Source organism: Galeopterus variegatus, unplaced genomic scaffold, assembly GCF_000696425.1.
Source record: "Galeopterus variegatus unplaced genomic scaffold, G_variegatus-3.0.2 Scaffold7777, whole genome shotgun sequence".
Taxonomy (NCBI): domain Eukaryota; kingdom Metazoa; phylum Chordata; class Mammalia; order Dermoptera; family Cynocephalidae; genus Galeopterus; species Galeopterus variegatus.
In genome coordinates this window covers 60,502-81,408 of record NW_007733888.1, presented here as the reverse complement: position 1 = coordinate 81,408, position 20,907 = coordinate 60,502, and the positions used below count along the sequence as shown (strand labels likewise).

General features: G+C 49.8%; 1 protein-coding gene across 1 annotated transcript in view; it reads left to right on the top strand.

Annotated features, from left to right (window-relative positions):
* Positions 1–20,907, top strand: part of LOC103607853 (polycystic kidney disease protein 1-like 1) — a gene marked incomplete at its 5' end in the record, with an annotated part of 92,034 nt that overhangs the window by 12,007 nt on the left and 59,120 nt on the right. Inside the window, 10 exons of the mRNA XM_008592320.1 lie at positions 958–1,139; positions 3,327–3,548; positions 5,691–5,851; positions 7,494–7,862; positions 8,756–8,815; positions 10,974–11,150; positions 12,403–12,480; positions 13,484–13,626; positions 16,689–16,809; positions 19,787–19,898. Of these exons, the coding sequence (XP_008590542.1) occupies positions 958–1,139; positions 3,327–3,548; positions 5,691–5,851; positions 7,494–7,862; positions 8,756–8,815; positions 10,974–11,150; positions 12,403–12,480; positions 13,484–13,626; positions 16,689–16,809; positions 19,787–19,898 (1,625 nt within the window). The remainder of the gene's footprint in view (positions 1–957; positions 1,140–3,326; positions 3,549–5,690; positions 5,852–7,493; positions 7,863–8,755; positions 8,816–10,973; positions 11,151–12,402; positions 12,481–13,483; positions 13,627–16,688; positions 16,810–19,786; positions 19,899–20,907) is intronic.

The window sequence follows — 20,907 nt, the reverse complement described above, 5'->3', positions numbered from 1 at the left end:
CCTCTCCTGGCCATGTGGGAAGGGTCAGGTTAGGGCCTTGCTTACTGGGCAGTAGGCTCCTGCCTTTCTCTAGGCGTGGAGACCTCCTGAGGGATACTGTGCTCTTGTGTCTCTGATCTTGGCACTGTATCCGATGTCCAGTAATCAAGCCCTGAGGTTTCAGAATTCCCCACCTCCGCACCTTCCACAAGCAGCTTCCCAGTCTCTGCTTCCTCCACCATCTGCAGACCTGGGACACCCTCAGCATTCGTTGGCTGCGGCAGCTGAGCAAGCAGAGGTGGAGGTGCACATGGCAGTTCTGATCATACAGTTGTTCCTCCGTCTTGGGTCCCACTCAGGAGACTGACCAGCAGGGGACTGTGTGCGTCAGTATGAAGGAAATCCAGAAGGAATGAGGTTGAGACCCAGGGACAAGAGCGGCAGGTGTTAGACTGCATTTTTTCCAAATTGCATCAAACTTTCAAAGGAAAGTTTATTTATAAAATAAATAATGCCTTATTTATAAAATGTGTCACTCTCCCTGAGTTTAAAAGTATTTATCTTAAATTCCATTTACATTTCTTAAAGTTTGTAATATGTTTCAGGGCTAGGAAGAAGTAGCTTAAAGAAAGGTAAAGAAAGCTAGACAGGAGCCAAGCCCTGTAGCAATTCACTGTCGTGGTTATTGGAGGTTTGAAAACTGTACAGCAAGTGCACACATGAAAGTCGTGTTGACAAACCCAGGAAAATCCCAGCTTTGTTCACTAACATGGACTTGGAGACAAAAATGTTCATCTCTGCAGGACTCCAGCCCCGTCTCTGATGGACGCACAGTAGGTTGGCAAACCTGACTGGTTTAGTTGGAGTTGATGAGGTATTTAGGCTGGCCAGTTTCCTCTCTGGTTTTGAGACGAGCGCGTAGCTGCAGTGAGCACCCTGTCTTGTCTGTGGGTGATGCCCTCTGTCCTTGGCTTGCAGGTGCAGATCGAAGGCAGCGTGGTGCATAGTACCTACCGCGTGGGCGTGGATGTGCGAGCCAGGGCCCCCGTCAGCGTGATCTCCGAGGGTACACACCTGTTCATCCCCAGGACGACTGTGTCCCCCATCATCCTCACGGGCTCCCAGTCTTTTGACCCCGATAATCCCGGGGCCACTCTCAGGTGCATACCACGGAGCTGAACTCTGCCTTCTCCAAACTCAGGCTCTAGAATGTTGGGAGAGTTGGTGTTAGAATTCTGTCAAAATTGTTTAAAAATTTTTAAGTATGACAACTTTCATAAGTTGGACTGTTTTGTTTAGGACAAAATATACAGGAATTTAGGAAGGGGGTGGAAGTGAACCACGAGCAGCCTTTGAAGGCGGTGTTTGAAGTAGGAGCTATTTTGGAGTGAGGAGTTGAATGTTACCTCAGCGTTAGAATTCTTGGCTGGTGAGATGCCTTCGGTGCATGGGAGGCTTGCACATCTCTGTGGGCGGGTCTCTTGCTGTTGGGGTTCCCAGCTTAGGCCTTGTCCTCTTCTCTATCTGTACCCCTCCCTGGGCGGCCTCACCAGTGACCTGACCCTGATCCACCTATGATCCTTGTGCCAGTAGCATCCCATGCATCCCATGTGGAGCTCCCGGGGCTCCAGGCTGTGCGGCCCAGCCCCTGCAGCGTGTCCTGTCCCATGCCAGAGACATTCCAGCCACAAACCTGCCTTTTCTGTTGGGCTTCCGCATCTTTGCCCAGAAGCTTCAGCGGCACCTCTGACTTCTCTTTTGCTCTCATGTCACCTGCCACCTGTCAGGAATTCCTGTCGGCCCTCCCTAAACACCAATTCCGCACCCCTGCTACGTCCATTGAATACAAGCCCCAGGAGGGCAGGGCTCTTTGGCATGTAGTAGCTATGCCATCAATATTTATGGGTGAGTAGAGGAGGTGTTTTGTTTTCCTATCCCTGTGATCACACCCATGTTTGCTGCACTCCAGGCATGGGGGTTGGTGTTTCTTAGTCCCGTGGAGGTGAGAGGCTCCATCCACGCACGTGCTTGGGCAAAGCTCCCAGATGGCCACACGCCTCCCTCCCCTGCAGCCCGAGGAGGCAGAGGCTGGCTGCTCATCTCGGCACCCAGCATGGTGCCCCAAACGAGCTTAGTGTGTGGCCGCTGGAATGAGCTGAACTGTCTCCTGAGAGTAAAGGGTATCCCAGCTGAACCCCCGTGGCAGTTGCTGCACAGGGCGTGTGAGTGGGCCCCCTAGCTGTCTGTGTTGGGCCGTCCCGAGAGGGGCTCCTGGCCAGTGAGGTGGTGAATAGGCCGTTGCAGCCACCTCGTGCAGCCTTTGGAAACAGAGAGGTCTAGGATGTGGTACCTGCGAACAGACAGGAAGATGCACCTTGGAAAGATCAACAGCAATGCACACTTAGGTAGCACTTGCCGAAAGGGCTCACCGCTGCAGGGTTGGCCCAGGCCCTCCCAGCCATGGCATTTCCATGAGAGCGGTTCCTCCCTTCTGAACTACCTGTCCAAGTGTGTGTCCCCTGCTAGATCAAGTCCTCCTCAAGGGGGGGATGGTGCTGTGTTCCTGCTTGACCCCGATGAGCAGCCATGTTTATCTTGCTGAATATGGCAGTTGTCATGTTGCAGGAAGNAGTGTGTGTCCCCTGCTAGATCAAGTCCTCCTCAAGGGGGGGATGGTGCTGTGTTCCTGCTTGACCCCGATGAGCAGCCATGTTTATCTTGCTGAATATGGCAGTTGTCATGTTGCAGGAAGATGGGGGGATGGGAGGAGACTCCTGGATTCTGTCTGCAGACCTTGCCTGTTACTAGCTCTGGGACAGGGCAGCTCCCAAGTCCTCCAGAACACATTTTCTTCCTAAACTTGGGCTACTGTGGCATTCCTGTCTGTCACATGAGTTATCACAAGGATGAGATGCAGTGTCTGCTGAGTGCTTGAGACGAGGGGGCAGAGATGTGAGCGGGACGAATGTTGCCGTACACAGGGAGGGGGTGGGAAGCCTGGGGTGGCCGGGGAGCAAGAGGTGTGTGGAGTCGGGCCTTGTGCCCTGTGTCATAGGGGCCGGCCCACCCTGCCCGAGCTGGCGGTGCCCCTCCACTTCTGGAGCCTCCCACCTTACCTGTGGTGGAGAATGAGGGAAGCCTGAGGAGAGCCCATGCAGTGGCCCACAGTGGTCCCCTGGCCCTGGCTGATGCTTGCGGTCAGCCCCTCCATGGCTGCTCCAACANCCTCCCACCTTACCTGTGGTGGAGAATGAGGGAAGCCTGAGGAGAGCCCATGCAGTGGCCCGCAGTGGTCCCCTGGCCCTGGCTGAGGCTTGCGGTCAGCCCCTCCATGTCTACTCCAACAGGTACCACTGGGAATGCTCTGCTGCCAGCTCACCTGGGTGTCCCTGCTTTGACAACTCTGCACCACACCAACTGGATGCCGGGGCTCCCACCATTTCCTTCCCAGCGCAGTGGCTCAGTGACAGCTATGACCAGTTCCTTGTGACGCTGACGGTCTCTAGTGGTGGCCGGAACTCATCTGAGGCCCAGGTGTTCCTGTCCACTCGCTCTGACCCAGCCTTCAGGTACCGCCTGCCCTGCATCCTGTACAGCTCAGCTCCGCAGGGGTTCATGCCTGGCTGGTGTTGGCAGCCATGATAGGAATCAGCTGTGCATGGCAAGCTGTTTGGGGTCTGGCCATGTAATGTCCTCACTGCTAAGAAGGAAGAGGGGATGGTCAAGAAGGGGCTGGGAATTGGGTCCTGCTCTTGGGCTGACCTGAGGGCAGTGTCCAATGGGCAGAACATGCTGGCTAAAACCAACGCAGTGGGGGCTCCTCATGGGACCTGAGAGGTGAGGCTCCCCTCCCATCACAGCACCTGCCCCCAAGATGGGGACTGTTCCGGGGCTTGTGGACAATGCCAGAAGGAGGCAAAGCTGTTGAGTTCCCAGCCAGGCATCAGTGCCACGGGGATACTAGCGTGGGCCTGGTTGTGACATCTGAGACCGTGAAGGTTGGGGGAGCAAAGAAAGGCTGTGACCAGAACTCGAATCCCTTTGCCTCTGAGGCCAGAACAGCACCCATGGGTCATGTGCAGCCCCCAGATACCAAATGCCAGGACGAAGTCGAGCAGCAGGGGCAGGTGTGGGCTGCAGCTGTCTCCCGTCTCTCCCTCCTAGGGGGTAGCCTCATTAAAGACGGGAAGGGGGGGTGGAGCTGGAAACCAGGGCCCACCTGCTTTGGCCACTCCCCCTGTGGAGGTAGAAGCTGGCATCTGCTCAGGAAACAGTGCTGGGACTGACCCACTGCACCCAGCCTGCATGTCACCTGAAAGGCTCCAGCAGGCAGGACTACTTCCATCACTGACCTCTGCAAGGGGTGGGTGAGTTCTGGAAGGCTTACTGGAGAAGGAAGCAAATCTGCTGTCCTCAGACTGCTTGGAGGGAGACTCCAGACTGGAATTCAGGGTTTCAGTATTGAATCAATGAAAATAAGGCTCAGTAGATAAGAATGGGCCATGCCACAGTGGCCTTGGGTTCACACAGAAGTGCTGGGAGTCCAGACAGAACGAGGTCCTTCATGTTATTTAAGCCTCCAGATACATATTAAATGACGAAATGCCAGCACAAGGCTACAAAAGTCAGGGCATAATTTAAATCATTCGATTTAACAAATGGAACACTTTTATTCCAAAAATATAATGTGTTTTATAATTCTGCCACTCACAAGATAATTATAGAATTTGTTTTAAAATATGCATTCACTGTGTGCTAGAGAAGCTGGGTGAGCATCTTCTTTCGATCCTGTCAGGAATGATTTGGGCCTGAGTGGAAGACGTCCCTGGGAGGTCTGGGGCCGGGTGGGCCTCTCTTTGCCCATGTTCACTCCACCCCATCCCACCACTCACGCACACACACGCAATGCACACACACACACGTGCATATCATACACAGAGACACACGTGCATGCCCACACATACGGACAAGCTCCCAGTGCCTGACGATTAAGCTGTGTGTGGGAAAGCCGTGCACCACACACTTGCTCAGGGTCGCTACTGGCCTTGGCCTTTTAAAGGCTCCCCAAGTCCCACAGGAAAGAGATCATTTAATGGGGCCTAGCACAGCAATCCCAAACCACCGGCCATATCTTGAAGAGCCATACTCCACAAAATGCACCTGGAAAGTGCTAAGTCTGCAGAGACAGAGACACTTGTCAGGATGTGGCCGCAGCGGTGCAGGCCACAGGGAAGTGGGATGTGGGGCAGCCCAGGAGGAGGCAGATGGCGACTTCTTTCTCTGTGAGCATCCGAGGCTGCGAATTGCAAAGGCAGACGGCTGCTGGAAGGGCCCAGGTGAGGTTTGTGGTTGGTGGAGGTGAGGAGAGACTCTCTTGTGGAGAGCTTGGTAGAGCCCAGGCTCAGGGGACGTGGAACCAGGCCCAGGCCTGGCTCTGTCCTCATCTCTGTGCAACCTAGGGAAAGTAACAAAGCCTCTCTGAGCCCGTGGGGTGCTAGGGTGCTGTCCTCTAGGGTCTCCCAGTGTCGGGTCAGATTGTGCTGGTGTTGGCCACTCCTTGCCTGTACTGCTGTGTGGGCTATGATGTTGCTATTGAATTTACAGAGTAAAGATCCAATGTAGGGCGATTTAAACATGCCAGACACAAATGAATGTGGCCAAAGGACCCTCACATTATTTTCCTAAATCTCAAACCAATTTGCATGTCCCAGATTCATCCACATCTCCTGGGTGAACTTTAAAGGCATCTTTGTCAACTGGAATGAGGAACTTTCTCTTCAAGCTGTGTGTGAAGACTGCGGAGAAACACCAAATCTCTCTTATTCCTGGGATCTCTTTTTAGTCAATGCAACAGAAAAGGACAGGATAGAAGGTAAAAATGCTTGTTTGCTTTACTTTGTTGACTGAAGAAAAAACTCAGGGTTATGATGAGATTGCTAAGAATTTGCACATTACGAGTGATCTGACCCAGGGTGTCTCATCTGCCCTGTGGCCTGCTTTTGCTTTCTCGTCCCTCTTGCTTCTTCACGCATGTGCACGGTTGTGGGGTGTCAGCAGTAGAGCTAAGACTGATCCCAGCACTCATGTAGGTGATTTTATTAGTTTAAAGCCACGCGAGCTATTCAGAGGACCCTAGGTGTGGCTCACTGTCCAGAGGGTCTTGTCTCTCACCACTTGCTTGTCCTTCAGGGCAGCCGCACAGTGAGGCTCTGGACCATACCACGCTGGTGTCGAGCTCAGCGCAGAGAAGACAGGGCAGGGGACTAGCTCCAGTCTTCACTCCTGCATAGGCTGGAGACTTTAAGCAACTCCGAGATTCAGTTTTCTAGGGTGGAAGATGGGGATCACACTCCTTTACAGAGTGGTTGCAGGGTCAGATAAGAGATTGTGTCTGGGCATGTGGGCCCTGGTGATGGGAGCCTGACCTGCAGGTGCTGTGGTTCATTCAAACCTGGAGCGAGATGGAATTCTCCCTTGGTGATATCTGTGATCAGAGGGATGGCTCTAAATGGAAACAGAGGAGCTTTATTCCAGAGGTGGAGAGCTGGCTCTTCTAACAAAGCTTGTGCCAAGCCTCCTCTGACCTTCCACATTTTTAAAAATCCATTCAATGGGCCATACAAAGCTTCCATAAGTAGAGCTCTGAGTGCAGCTGGCCTTGGTGGCTCAGGGGACAGGAGGACAGAAAGTGCAACTGTGCCCTTCCTTGCAAGAGCGGCACTCCCAGATTCTTCTAGGTAAATTGAATTTTCCTGAATCAAAGATCAGGCTGAGTGGATTAGAGGGGCTTACACTGGAAACATACCCAGTGGTTAACCTTTCAGCAAAGCCAATGATTGCTCCTAGACAGATGCATCCCAAAGACCCGGGCTCTCCCAAGGCCGCGAGTAAAAGCTGACTGTATGGGGAGGTCATGTGTATGTTCACAGCACTTCCTTCTTTGCTACTGATCCTTTGTCATAAATTCTAACAACAATCTACAGCATCATTATATTAGATAGTTATAGACAGGTAGGGACATAGGCTCTCCCAAGGCCGCGAGTAAAAGCTGACTGTATGGGGAGGTCATGTGTATGTTCACAGCACTTCCTTCTTTGCTACTGATCCTTTGTTATAAATTCTAACAACAATCTACAGCATCATTATATTAGATAGTTATAGACAGGTAGGGACATGAAGATTAGGAGAAACTCCATGTGCCCCCAACTGTTTCTAGAATATACGTGAATAACCCATGGGACGGTGTGTGGCTTTGGCAGGTCCCCTCAGGTCTGTGTGGGGGCTGGACAGGTGGTTATGAGCCCTGTGTCCCACTCATGCACATTCGCTTCCTGCTGTCCACCTACATGCCACCAGGCGAAAACCACGCTCTGTGGCCTTTATCTCTTAAGTGTAGGTTTTCAAATTCGCATCAGGTTTGTTAAAGCAGAGCAGGCTTATACAATTTTAGACTTGTTAGGAGCCAGTGTTTCGCATGTTTGGTCTAAAACCATAATACATGGCACGGGTTCAAGCTCCCTTCTGCAGAGCGCTGGAACTGCTGGGCTCCTTGGGGCTCTGGGCCGCTTGGAAGTCAGCACCATCAGACCCGCCGTCCACTGAGCTGCAGCTGGGACACCCCGAAGTGAAGACCGCACCTTTGTCACGGGGGCCTTCCCCCCACACCCTTGGCCAGCCTGCCCCTTCGGCCACAGGGAGCACCTCCACAGTGTCCATGGTGGGCGTCCACCAGACTCCTGCTGCTGGCGACTCTGCAGTCCTGGGGGAGGCACACACGGAAGGACCACCAGAGCCAGAGTTGGGGCTTTGGAGTGAGGTATCCCTGATGACTGGCCTCTCTGAGAGCAGCTGGCCCCCACACGACCCCTCCCCTCCCCTCTCTGGTAAGTGCCACCATCCCTGCATGTTGCCACTCTTGTCTGGGCATCCTGGTCACCTTTGGGAGGAGAGAATCTGGTGTGTTAGGTGCGAGATCACATCAACATGGGCCTTGACATCATGGAGCGCCTGGCCCGCCCCACCACGTGCTAGCTGTGCGAGCTGAATCCAGCCTGGGGTCCTCACCCACAGCACCTCTGCGGCAGCTCCTGCAGGTCTCCTGTATGCAGAGTCTGGGCATCTGGTCCACATCAGCGTCCTCGTCCTCTCCTGCCCTAGTGATCAGTTGCTTCACTTTATCATTGGGTTTCAGGAGGAAAGAAACTATTTTTGTGCTTAAAAATTGATAGAAAAGGTAATTGTCGGTGGGAACAACCTCAGCTGCACTCCCGTGCAAAGGCCATGGCACACCAAGGCACCAAGCCTTGGGTGGGTTGGCGGGAGGGGAGCTACTCAGCCTTCAGGAGAGCAGGGCTGAGGGGACAGAAGGTGACATCAGAAGCAGGACGCTCTTATATCCATTCCTCTCCTTCTAAGAGAAAAGAGCAAGAAGTGTTGTCTACAAGAACACCCAAAGGCTGTCTTGAAGAGGGGATGAGTCCTGGGCATGGATCAGGGGGCTGGGTGGGAGCCTGGGTCCTCCCACTCACTAGCCGGATTATTCTAGAAACCACACAGCTGCTCGGGCTCTAGCTCCTCGGGGGTCCTGGGACAGCGGCACCTGCCTCCCCTGCTGTCATGAGGGGAGACGCCACCACCGAGAGGGTGCTGTGATGTGCAATGCAATGCACAGACTCTAAAATAGAGCGGGGACAAGTGATCCATCAGGACAGTCGGTATTAATTTAAGGGGAGTGTGTGGTTTTAATGAAACCTTGTGATTTTGTCCTTTCATATAGATTTTGAAGCCTATTATAGTGATATCCAAGAGGCAATACCAGCCAAAGGAAGACAGCCAGGTGACTATGATTTGTCGTCGCTGCCTCTCTCTGGAGCCCCCAGTCCAGGCTCCCTTCTCCCCAGACTCCCCTCCACACCCTCTTCTGTAGCCCAGGTTGTACCTTGCCCTTACACCAAGGCCACTGAGAACTGCAGAGCCAAAGGGGAAGCTTAAACTCCTTTGCACGGCACAGTCTGGCCACACCTTTAGTTCTAGCTCACTCACTTCTGCACTTCTCGCACCCTGTGCTCCAAAATCCAGAGTGGCCCCAGGCCCACTGGTGGGCAGCCCGGCTAGGTCATGGGGTGTTGTTCCAGGTCTGGTACCACGTCCCCCTCTATGGAAAGTCTCCCTCCATGCTGTCTTGTCATGACCCCCCACCAGTCCAGTGTGTTATTCCCCACGTGTTGAAAGCAGGTGGCACCTGGCAATCAATGACTCTTTCTGTGTCTGTGTCTCCTACTCTGAGATCTTTAAGGAAAGCTTTTATGGCTAGTTCATGCTTGTGTCCCCAGAACTATCACAGTGCCTGGCACACTGACACTCGCTGAGTACATTGTTGAATGAATAGATGATCAGTGAATGGTTTATTTATCTATCAAATGGATAGATAGATGGCGTGTATGATTTATCTGTTGAACGAGAAGATGGATGATCAGTGAATGATTTGTCTCTCAGATTAACAGATGGATTATAGTGAACAGACAGAGAGGCTCAGGAACACCAAGTATGTTGTACTCCCAGGTCCTAGAGACAGGAGGCGCGGCAGGCCTCACGGGGCCACGCAGGGGAGGCCTCAGGGTGTCAGGAGGCAGAAGACAGGAGCCGGAGGTGCTTAGGCCTTTGCTGGGGTTTCCGTGGGAAAGGCAAGGCAGGCAGGGTTAGCAGTTTGAGTAACTTTGCAGGGCTTTAGACTATCGGGGTGTCCCCTAGTTGCCGGGCCCCTGGCCCTGGGATGATTAAGGCAGAGGAATATTGCTTCCTGGGGTGCAAGGGCCAGAGGGAGGAGGTAGGATCTGGATCGGTTAGTCCGCATATCCAGGGCGTGCTCCAGGTTGGGCCCTTCGCTGTCTCTAAGAACTGGCTAGCCAGTGGGGGGTTGGCACAGTCTCTCCACAGCAAGAAAGGTTTTTAAGATGTCAAAACATCAAAATATTCTGAAAACTAAAAAATATTTACAATCTATTTTAGGGGCTTGTATTTACACTCACAGTAGGTGATTACTGAATGTTATATGAATAAAGAATATGTATGCCTTGGTACTGCACTCATAAGCTACTCTTCCTGACAGGAGTAGTTCTAATCCCTCAACATTCATCATTCTATCATTCTATCCTGCTTCAAGGACCTTTACTTGAGGTCTTGAATCAGTATCTTACCCTGAGCAACGTCCATGGAGTAGCCTTTGACACGTCTCTGCTCCTGTTCTTGTGGCCTCCAGTCATCTCACTACCCGACAACCAGGAGACTTTTCTGACTGCAAACCGGGTTGTCCCTCCCCTGACCAGTCCCTCCAAGGGCTTCCTGCCGCACTTAAGACAAGAGCAGGGTACAGGGGTGAGGCCCAACACGATGTGGCCCCTGGCGGAGCCTCCAGCCTCGTTTCCCACCGTCTTGCTCCTCCTCAGTTCCCCGCCACCCACAGGAGGTCGTTCCCACAGCCTCTGACACCTCTCCCTGCAGACCTTCAAAGAGCTCCTTCAAGTCCCTGTTCTGAAACCACTCCTGAGTGAGGACCTTCCTGACGCCTCCAGGAGGAGCTCCCTTTCCACTCCCCCTCTCTGCATACCCTGCTTTATTTTTCTTCATTACACTTATCATTACCTGTGTTTATATTATTTATGTGTTTGTTTTTTATTTTTCTGACTCCCTCACTATGAAATTCCAGATAGCAGGGACTCCAGTGATGTGGTTCACGCTATTTCTCCAGTCCCTAGACTAGTACCAGGACTTAGTAGACCATACTAAATCTTTGTTGAATAAATGAAGGAAGATGCGATTGGACAACTAATTATATAACAAAGTACATCTCTTCAATATGTTTAGTTGCTGAAGGCATTATTTTAGATATGCAGTATCCAGCAATAATAGAAATATTGGTACCAATATCGAATCATTAATGCTTTAAGAAGATCATCATGACTTTTATCATCCATTGACTTAGTTTATCTTCTTAGGGAATAACACCAGCCTTCCAGGATCAGAATCAGGTGCAAGAGCCGAGGAGAGCCCTGGCGACGGGGATAACCTGCTGGGCCCTTTCCTCTTGGCAGGCAGAGCCGTGCCTACCCTCCTGATTGACTGGCCCAAGGCCCTGGTCAGCCGAGCCGTTTTCCAAGGCTACACCTCATCAGGTATGAACACCCTCCTTGAATCCTGGAATTTGCAGCTGGTTCAGAAGAGTTTGGGGAACAGCCTCAATTTCTTGGCAGGCAGAGCCGTGCCTACCCTCCTGATTGACTGGCCCAAGGCCCTGGTCAGCCGAGCCATTTTCCAAGGCTACACCTCATCAGGTATGAACATCCTCCTTGAATCCTGGAATTTGCAGCTGGTTCAGAAGAGTTTGGGGAACAGCCTCAATTTCTTCTGTAACTTTCCGTTTTAATAGATAACGTATTTGGAATCATGGTACCTTTTCTACTTGTGTTTGTCCCTCTGTGGACTTCAACCTGAGGCCTTTTACCAAAGGTAGAATTAGTCTCTGTGACCTACCAGGAGCTCCATGTTTGCATACCACAAGGGGAAGGGAGGCACTGCTGAGCTGAGCTGGTGTTTCTGAGTGCCCAAAACCCCGTGTCTCCACATCTGTGTGGCCTTTGATAGGGTGGATGAGCCACTTACATGAATTGGTCAAAATGAAGTTGTTTCTGAAGAACGGTTGAACTGTTATCTGATTTCCCCAGCACAGACATGCTAACTTGTTGGATGGCCGCCTTTCCTATGATACATGAGGTTATCTTATCCCTATAAACCTCTCAGGGAGGCTCTGGCTTTCACACTGTTTTTAGATGATTTCCTTCTCACCCTTTCCTAGAAACATTTCAGGAAGTATTGTTTTAAAATGATGATGTTTAAAAGCTGTCCCTGTTCAGATCGTCAGTCTTGTGTTTTGGATCTTTCCTGCTTTCAGGGTGAGCAGTGTGGGGTCAGCCTCTCCCTGCTAAGGAAGTGATCCGGTCACCGTGGCCAACAATTACACCCAGATTAAGAATTTTTCCTAACCAATATCCTGCAAAGACTTGAAAAATTGCTTTGAAATACCATAATCTTACTTCCTAGGTAAACCAAATTTATCAAACAGACAAATTAAACACTGAACCTAACTATAAATATATAAAATAAGATCTTACCTGCATCTTCTTGTTGCTCAGGAAATCAGTATCATTTCCAGGCCAGAGGTGGCTGGTCCACTCTCGCTGTTGTGTCTATTGGACAGGGAGGCCTGGAGATGAGCTTCTAGCTCTTTAAGGAAGTCTGGGAACCCACAAACCAGCGGCATTTGCAAGTAGGAATGGCAGCTTAATAGCACCTTCTCCCCCGGGACTCTGGCCACATGTCCCCAGTCCACTGATTGTCCTTCCCACGTAGCCACCTCCTTTTCTGCAGGAATTACAGAACGGGCTGTGACAGTAAAGCCTTACTCACTGAGCAGCGGAGAGACATATGTCCTGCAAGCGTCTGTGGGTATGTTACACTGTCGGTTGGGTTTGGTGCAGGGAACCATGAGGGCTTTGATCCTATTCATACATTTTCCTGGAAATGAAATAAGATAATATATGAACAGCGTCTAGCAGAGCACCTGGTACAGAGCACAGGCTCCATCAGTGGTACCTGCTACTAAATTATCATTGAGCTTTAACAACTTGACATGTAAATCTCGCTCCTGTAAATCATCTCAAGAAAAATGCATTAAAAGTTTAAAAAAACTGTATGTATGAGAATAATCACTATTGGATGACCAGTAATAGCAGGAAATGGAAAATAAAATAATCATTAAGGAATAATAGTTATGCATATTAGGGTATATGTGCTCAGTGGAATCTTATGCAGCCATTCACAACAGTGATTTTGGACACAATGTAGCAACGTGGAAAATATTTTTGTTACTTGTACAGCTAATAAAAACAAAACATAAAATTCTATCAGTGCTCTAAGTTCAGCTAAGCCGTACGTACGTGTGTGGGGGGCTGAGGCTTGAAGAGAGTCCAGGAGAAGGGAGCAAGTTTGATCGGCTGTGGTGATGTCCAGTCGTGTCTTCTCCCTCCTGAGACTTTGGTTTCTGCTGGGGTGCTTGTTGTCTGACTCCCAGGCAGGGAATGGGTCTGTCTCGTCCACTTGCATCTCCCCAGGGCCTGCAATTGTGCCTGCTGTCAAGCCAGTGCCCAGTAAGTGCTGGGTATATTCATGAGTGCCAAATGGCAGTGCTTCTTAGACTCTCGTGTACATCTGAATCCCCTGACGGGCATGTTAAAACACAGATCGCTGGGTCTCAGTTTCCAAGTCAGCAGGTCTGGGGGAGGCCCAAGAATCTGAGTTTCTAACAAGCTCCCAGGTAATGCTTCTGTTGCTAGTCTGGGAACCGTACCTGGAGCACCCCCAGGATCAGTTTTGTGCTATAAAAACTTAATCCTGTGCTCCTGAAATTCTCCATCGTGGGTGAAAATCTCCATTTTGTCTTTCTCTTTAGCTTCGAAGCACAGCTTACTAGGTAAAGCTCAGCTGTACTTGAGAGTCACCCAAGCTCCACAGGACATGGCCTGCCAGGTGCAGCCCCACCGTGGTGTGGAGGCGCACACCATCTTCAGTGTCTTCTGCATGTCAGGAAAACCGGTATGTGGCAACCCCATGTCTGTCTTGAGAGACCGAAGACAGCAGCCACTTTTGGAGGTCACGGCAACTCTCTGCATGACATACTGCAGAATATAAAATGTTGTCCTTCCCCAGTTGTGGAGGAACTCAGCCAGGAGTTGAATGCTGGATAGTTGCTTAGATAGGAATGGGTCCTCCCACTCATGAGAGGGGTGCAGAGCAGACCCTGTTCAGGAGACAGGCCCCGCTCCCCGGGTCATGTAACAGGGTGCTCACAGCCTCTGCATATGCCCCAAAGTGAGGAACCCAATGCCTGCCCACCAGGGCGTGTCTCTAACATGGACTTAATCTCACTCTCCTTATTTAGGCAACAGAGAAAGTCACTGTGATTTTTTTGCGCAGCGTCTTGTGAGGATGAGACGAGAGGATGGGTTTNGGCAGCTTAATAGCACCTTCTCCCCCGGGACTCTGGCCACATGTCCCCAGTCCACTGATTGTCCTTCCCACGTAGCCACCTCCTTTTCTGCAGGAATTACAGAACGGGCTGTGACAGTAAAGCCTTACTCACTGAGCAGCGGAGAGACATATGTCCTGCAAGCGTCTGTGGGTATGTTACACTGTCGGTTGGGTTTGGTGCAGGGAACCATGAGGGCTTTGATCCTATTCATACATTTTCCTGGAAATGAAATAAGATAATATATGAACAGCGTCTAGCAGAGCACCTGGTACAGAGCACAGGCTCCATCAGTGGTACCTGCTACTAAATTATCATTGAGCTTTAACAACTTGACATGTAAATCTCGCTCCTGTAAATCATCTCAAGAAAAATGCATTAAAAGTTTAAAAAAACTGTATGTATGAGAATAATCACTATTGGATGACCAGTAATAGCAGGAAATGGAAAATAAAATAATCATTAAGGAATAATAGTTATGCATATTAGGGTATATGTGCTCAGTGGAATCTTATGCAGCCATTCACAACAGTGATTTTGGACACAATGTAGCAACGTGGAAAATATTTTTGTTACTTGTACAGCTAATAAAAACAAAACATAAAATTCTATCAGTGCTCTAAGTTCAGCTAAGCCGTACGTACGTGTGTGGGGGGCTGAGGCTTGAAGAGAGTCCAGGAGAAGGGAGCAAGTTTGATCGGCTGTGGTGATTGTCCAGTCGTGTCTTCTCCCTCCTGAGACTTTGGTTTCTGCTGGGGTGCTTGTTGTCTGACTCCCAGGCAGGGAATGGGTCTGTCTCGTCCACTTGCATCTCCCCAGGGCCTGCAATTGTGCCTGCTGTCAAGCCAGTGCCCAGTAAGTGCTGGGTATATTCATGAGTGCCAAATGGCAGTGCTTCTTAGACTCTCGTGTACATCTGAATCCCCTGACGGGCATGTTAAAACACAGATCGCTGGGTCTCAGTTTCCAAGTCAGCAGGTCTGGGGGAGGCCCAAGAATCTGAGTTTCTAACAAGCTCCCAGGTAATGCTTCTGTTGCTAGTCTGGGAACCGTACCTGGAGCACCCCCAGGATCAGTTTTGTGCTATAAAAACTTAATCCTGTGCTCCTGAAATTCTCCATCGTGGGTGAAAATCTCCATTTTGTCTTTCTCTTTAGCTTCGAAGCACAGCTTACTAGGTAAAGCTCAGCTGTACTTGAGAGTCACCCAAGCTCCACAGGACATGGTCTGCCAGGTGCAGCCCCACCGTGGTGTGGAGGCGCACACCATCTTCAGTGTCTTCTGCATGTCAGGAAAACCGGTATGTGGCAACCCCATGTCTGTCTTGAGAGACCGAAGACAGCAGCCACTTTTGGAGGTCACGGCAACTCTCTGCATGACATACTGCAGAATATAAAATGTTGTCCTTCCCCAGTTGTGGAGGAACTCAGCCAGGAGTTGAATGCTGGATAGTTGCTTAGATAGGAATGGGTCCTCCCACTCATGAGAGGGGTGCAGAGCAGACCCTGTTCAGGAGACAGGCCCCGCTCCCCGGGTCATGTAACAGGGTGCTCACAGCCTCTGCATATGCCCCAAAGTGAGGAACCCAATAATGCTGGATAGTTGCTTAGATAGGAATGGGTCCTCCCACTCATGAGAGGGGTGCAGAGCAGCCCCTGTTCAGGAGACAGGCCCCGCTCCCCGGGTCATGTAGCAGGGTGCTCACAGCCTCTGCATGTGCCCCAAAGTGAGGAACCCAACTGCATGACATACTGCAGAATATAAAATGTTGTCCTTCCCCAGTTGTGGAGGAACTCAGCCAGGAGTTGAATGCTGGATAGTTGCTTAGATAGGAATGGGTCCTCCCACTCATGAGAGGGGTGCAGAGCAGACCCTGTTCAGGAGACAGGCCCCGCTCCCCGGGTCATGTAACAGGGTGCTCACAGCCTCTGCATATGCCCCAAAGTGAGGAACCCAATGCCTGCCCACCAGGGCGTGTCTCTAACATGGACTTAATCTCACTCTCCTTATTTAGGCAACAGAGAAAGTCACTGTGATTTTTTTGCGCAGCGTCTTGTGAGGATGAGACGAGAGGATGGGTTTAAAGAGTCTGAGGTTGGGTGGTGGGCAGGGCGCTATCCTCCTGTCCTCTCAGTGTGGACAGCAGCCTGTCTGCCCATGTTGCTCCTTCTCTCAGACGCCTGCCCTGTCCATGGAAGGGGCCTGGCCCTGGCTTCCACTCAAGGTCCAGGCCCAGTCGCCTCTGCTTGGAACCTGGAGAGTGAGTCCCCCACCTCCCTGTCCAGCGGCGATCCCAGCAGTGGGGAGGCTGAGCTTCAGCCAGGTCCCCTTCATCCTGAGGGGCTGTGACAGTCTGAATCAAGACTGTCAGCAGGGTTCAGGGCAAGGAGGGTAGGCAGTCCACGAATGAGGACTCGGTGTTGTGGGAGGAGCCGTTTGGGCTATGGAGAGGAGAGCCCTGCAGGGTGGGGAGACCCCCACATGCTGTGTAGCTGGGGACACTGTGGAGCTGTTATTCACCCTGTTCCTGGCTGCAATGAAGGCTGCAGGTGTGTGCGTATGGACTGGTGATGTCATTCACAGTGTGTTCATCTATACTGTTTTTTCCTCCCCATGGATTGGATTCTAGGACTTTCGTTATGAATTTAGTTACTGGACAGGAAATGCCTCCAAACACACCTTGTACCAGGGGAGAGATGCCCAGTACTATTTTGCGTTGCCAGCTGGTGAGCCCTTGGACAGTTACAGAGGTAAGTCATGGTGCCGATGTGGCCGCTGGCTGTGCTTACTTACAGTTCTCAGCCTTTTTTTTCCTGGCTTCCAAAAATAACGATGGTTAAAACGATGTGTCTCAAAAATAAAATTGTTTTTCATGCTGATAAGGTTAATGCTTTTTAGTTTAGATTGATTAGCTACCTTTTAGTGCAGAAAGAACATTAGTAATAGTATCAATAAATTAATTTTTTATATTTTAAATATTAACTGAAATATAATGTATATGATAAAATGCCAAAGAATTTTTTAATATATGAATTAAATATTGAAGACCAAGAAATCTCTTATTTACTAATAAAATATGTTTTATCTGCCGAATGTTGCATTTATTATAGATGAAACCAAATCAAGGTACCACCCTAAGGAAGAAAGTGTGGGGTAAAGTGATGTGGAGTTAGTGTGTTACAATCTCAAAACAAAGTGAATCCCGTAATGTCATCAACATTCTGCTCTGACCTCTGTCTCTGAGGCCGTGTCCAGTTCTACACTAGCCCTTAGGAACTGGCCTCAACTTGAGCATATGAGGGACATAGCCATTTAGGAAGATGTCTGGATATGCACAACCCCAATTTACAGTCTCTGGGGGTGACTTTTTTTGTTTTTGTTTTGTTTTAAACTTCTGGAAGATTCCACTGTGCAGGTAAGGTTGAGAGTCACTGATCTAGAAATTTCTTTGATTAGGGCTGGTAAGATCATTTCAGCCCGAAGTCTGAACTAGTTCATCCACCTGATTTATTTAAATCTCACCTCTCCTTTAAGCCCAGCTAAAATGCCTTCTTCTTCATGAAACCTTGCCTGTCGCCTCTAATGAGAAACACTTGCACCTTTTTCTAGATTCAAGTCGAATTGAGCAAAACTTTTCAGAGCAGGGTGCTTTGTGATCTTTGTAATCAGGTTCTGCTTTGTACCACAATGATTTCAAACTCCCTTCTGATCTGAAGGTTTCCTAAAGTCAAGCAACGAGACAGACTAGCATGGTAGATGTCAGTGGAATGATGAAGGTGGTCTTCAGACCTGCCTCCATAGATCCTTACACACTAAAATTGCACTCACCCTCTGTCTTCTGGAAATTTCCCCCAAAATGGAAGCTCATCCCAAGCTCCCCTCTTTTTGGTGTTGGACTTGAAGCCAGGAACCCATCCCAAGGGCTGGGTCAGAACAGGATGTGCCCTTAAGGTGAGGAGCCCACACTGTGCCTTCTGTGGAGTTGGTCATGTTCAGAGCTGGCATGCCTCTCCCGAGTGCTGCATTTAGGGGTATGTGGGACATTGTCCACCAGGGCATCTGCAGACCACAGGGCTGGGCAAATGTCCACACAAAAGGACCTTGGGACAGGGCCTCAGCTCCATGTGGGAAGAAGGGATTTTTTTAAATTTGTAGAACCAAATTTCAGGTCACAGTACCAGAGGAGTGTCTGGATTAGTGATGATACTCTGATCTTTCACAGGTGTGAGGTGTGATATTTGATTATAATTGTCAATATCCATGCAATCAGTTCCTATGAATATCTGAATTCAAGATTTACAAGAGGGTAAATGCAATACAATAAACACTTAATACATACCTTATGTCGTCTCACCTTTTGCATGAATGAATATGGCACAGACTCAACGTGTTGAATTAAATGGAATCTTGCCCGAAACCTGTTCCTTCTCTCACATTCTCTATCCTGATTCACTGAACCAGTGTTATCTGTAGTGGGGTATTTGTTAAAATTGCAGCTTCCAGGGTCCCACCCAATATCTACTGACTTAGAATCTCAGGAAGAAGGTGGAGCCCAGAATTTGCTTGTAGACAGGCTTCCTGGTGCCCATGGTCCACATCATGAGAAGCACTGACCTCCAAAATTCAGTCCCCAGTCCTCAGCACTGGCTCTTAGGTTGAGGGTGTTGTAACGGAGCCACTCAGGGTGTGCCTGTGCCTCAATCTTCCTGAGTGGTTCACATGACCCTACCTGGGGCTGTCACCTGCTCCCTGAGCCTCATCTGCGGGTCTCCTCACCACACCCCAGACCAATGTCATATGAAAGAATTCCTGGGTCTCTAAAACAGCCATTCCCTGCCATGCTTTTGTGTCTCCATTCAAACTTCCCTCAGAATGCCTCTTCACCTTTTCTTCAGACCTGTTAAATTCCTATACATCGTTTAGAAACTGGTTAAAATATGACCCCAACCCTGGACGGCCCACGAACAGCCATTCCCTGCCATGCTTTTGTGTCTCCATTCAAACTTCCCTCAGAATGCCTCTTCATCTTTTCTTCAGATCTGTTAAATTCCTATACATCGTTTAGAAACTGGTTAAAATATGACCCCAACCCTGGACGGCCCACGGCAGAGTTTGTATCTCACGCACTGGGCTCCCTGTGGCCCAGGCCTCTGCCCGGTTTCAGCACTCACCACACTTTCAGTAGACAGGGAGATGCTGGATGGTGAGGTAGCCCCGCTCACCTGCGACTTCTTAGGCTGCAGCAGGCACGCCACACTGTGGGTCCAGTGAAGGAACGCGTGAGCCCAGGAAAGAAGGTGTCCCTCCCTGATCCCTCCAGCACACAGTGGTGGCTTTTGCCTCTCAACTGTTTGTGGCCCCTCCTGTCTTCCCCATCTGCTCTCTGCCTGTTACTGGGGCTTAGATTTTGTGTCAGTGCATGAGATTTCCCAGAAGGAGGGAGGAAACTGAAGTTCACTCTTGTGCCTTGTTTTATTTTTGTGTTCCTTGTAGCACCTGTCACCATCCTAGGCATACAGATGTGCTCAGGAGAGATTCTATTTCCTGATTTATTATATGCACAGTGCAAGTAACTTGGGAGGGAAAACATCTTGCAATTTCTTCTCTTTCTGAGCTTTGCCAGGACTGAGCCTGTCCCCCTGTGCCATTCAGTTGCTGTCACTGTGTGAAGAAGCATCTCTGTAGCTCCATGTCCAAGATGACCTTCTCTGACATGTTCCCTTACAGTCATGGTTTCCATTGAGATCACCAATGGTGAGGGCTCCAAGGTCCAGCCGTGCACTGTGGAGGTGACCGTCCTGCCACATTACCACGGGAGTGACTGCCTGGATGAGGAACTGTGAGTAGCACAACGCCACACAGATGTCTTTGTGCGGTGTTTGTGTTTCCTCGTGAGATTGCTGTCCCTCACGTTGTCAACAGGTGCAGTAGAAGAGTGGCAGGAACTTGTCTTTGCAGGATGAGCAAGAAAGCAACCAGGGCTCGCCCACCACAATCATGCTAACTCGTACAGGCATCTCTGTGTGTGCTTCAGAGCCCATCAAGCACTTTCTTTTTAAAACAGTGTTACTGAGATACATTTACATGCCATAGTTCTCTCATTCAAATGTGTGATTCTTTGGTTTTTTAGTACACTTACTGAGTCGGGCAGCCTTTACCATAAGCTGATTTTGAAACATTTTCATCATCCCACAGAATCCTTGTACTCATCAGCAGTCCTTCCCTGCCCCCACCACCCAGCTCCCCCTACGAGCCCCAGGCAACCACTCATCTACTTTGTGTCTACAGATTTGTCTATTCTGGATACTTCACATGAGTGGGGTGATACGACATGGGATCTTTTGTATTGTCTCTATTACTTAGCATCTGAATGGTTTTGAGTTTCATCTGTGTTGTAGTATTTATCAGTACCTCATTTCTCCTTTTGGCTGGATAATATTTTATTGTATGGATATACCACACATAATTTATCCATTCATCAACTGATGAACACAGTGGTTGTTTCCACTTTGGGGCTATGAGAAATTGCTGCTATGAGCATTCATGTGCAAGTTGAGTGGACAAGTGTTTTCATCTCTCTTGGGTAACTGATTAGGAGTGGAATCGCTGGGTCATGTGGTAGCTCTGGTTTTAGCATTTTGAGGAACTGCTAAACTGTTTTCCAAAGTGGCTGCACCATTTTACATTTCCATCAGCAATGTAGGAAGATTCCAGTTTCTCCGCATCCTAACCAACACTGGTTATTGTCTATCTTTCTGTTTATAGCCATTCTAGTGGGTGTGAAGTGGTATCTCATTGAGGTTTGAATTTGCATTTTCCTAGTGAGTGGTGAGCATCTTTTCATGTGC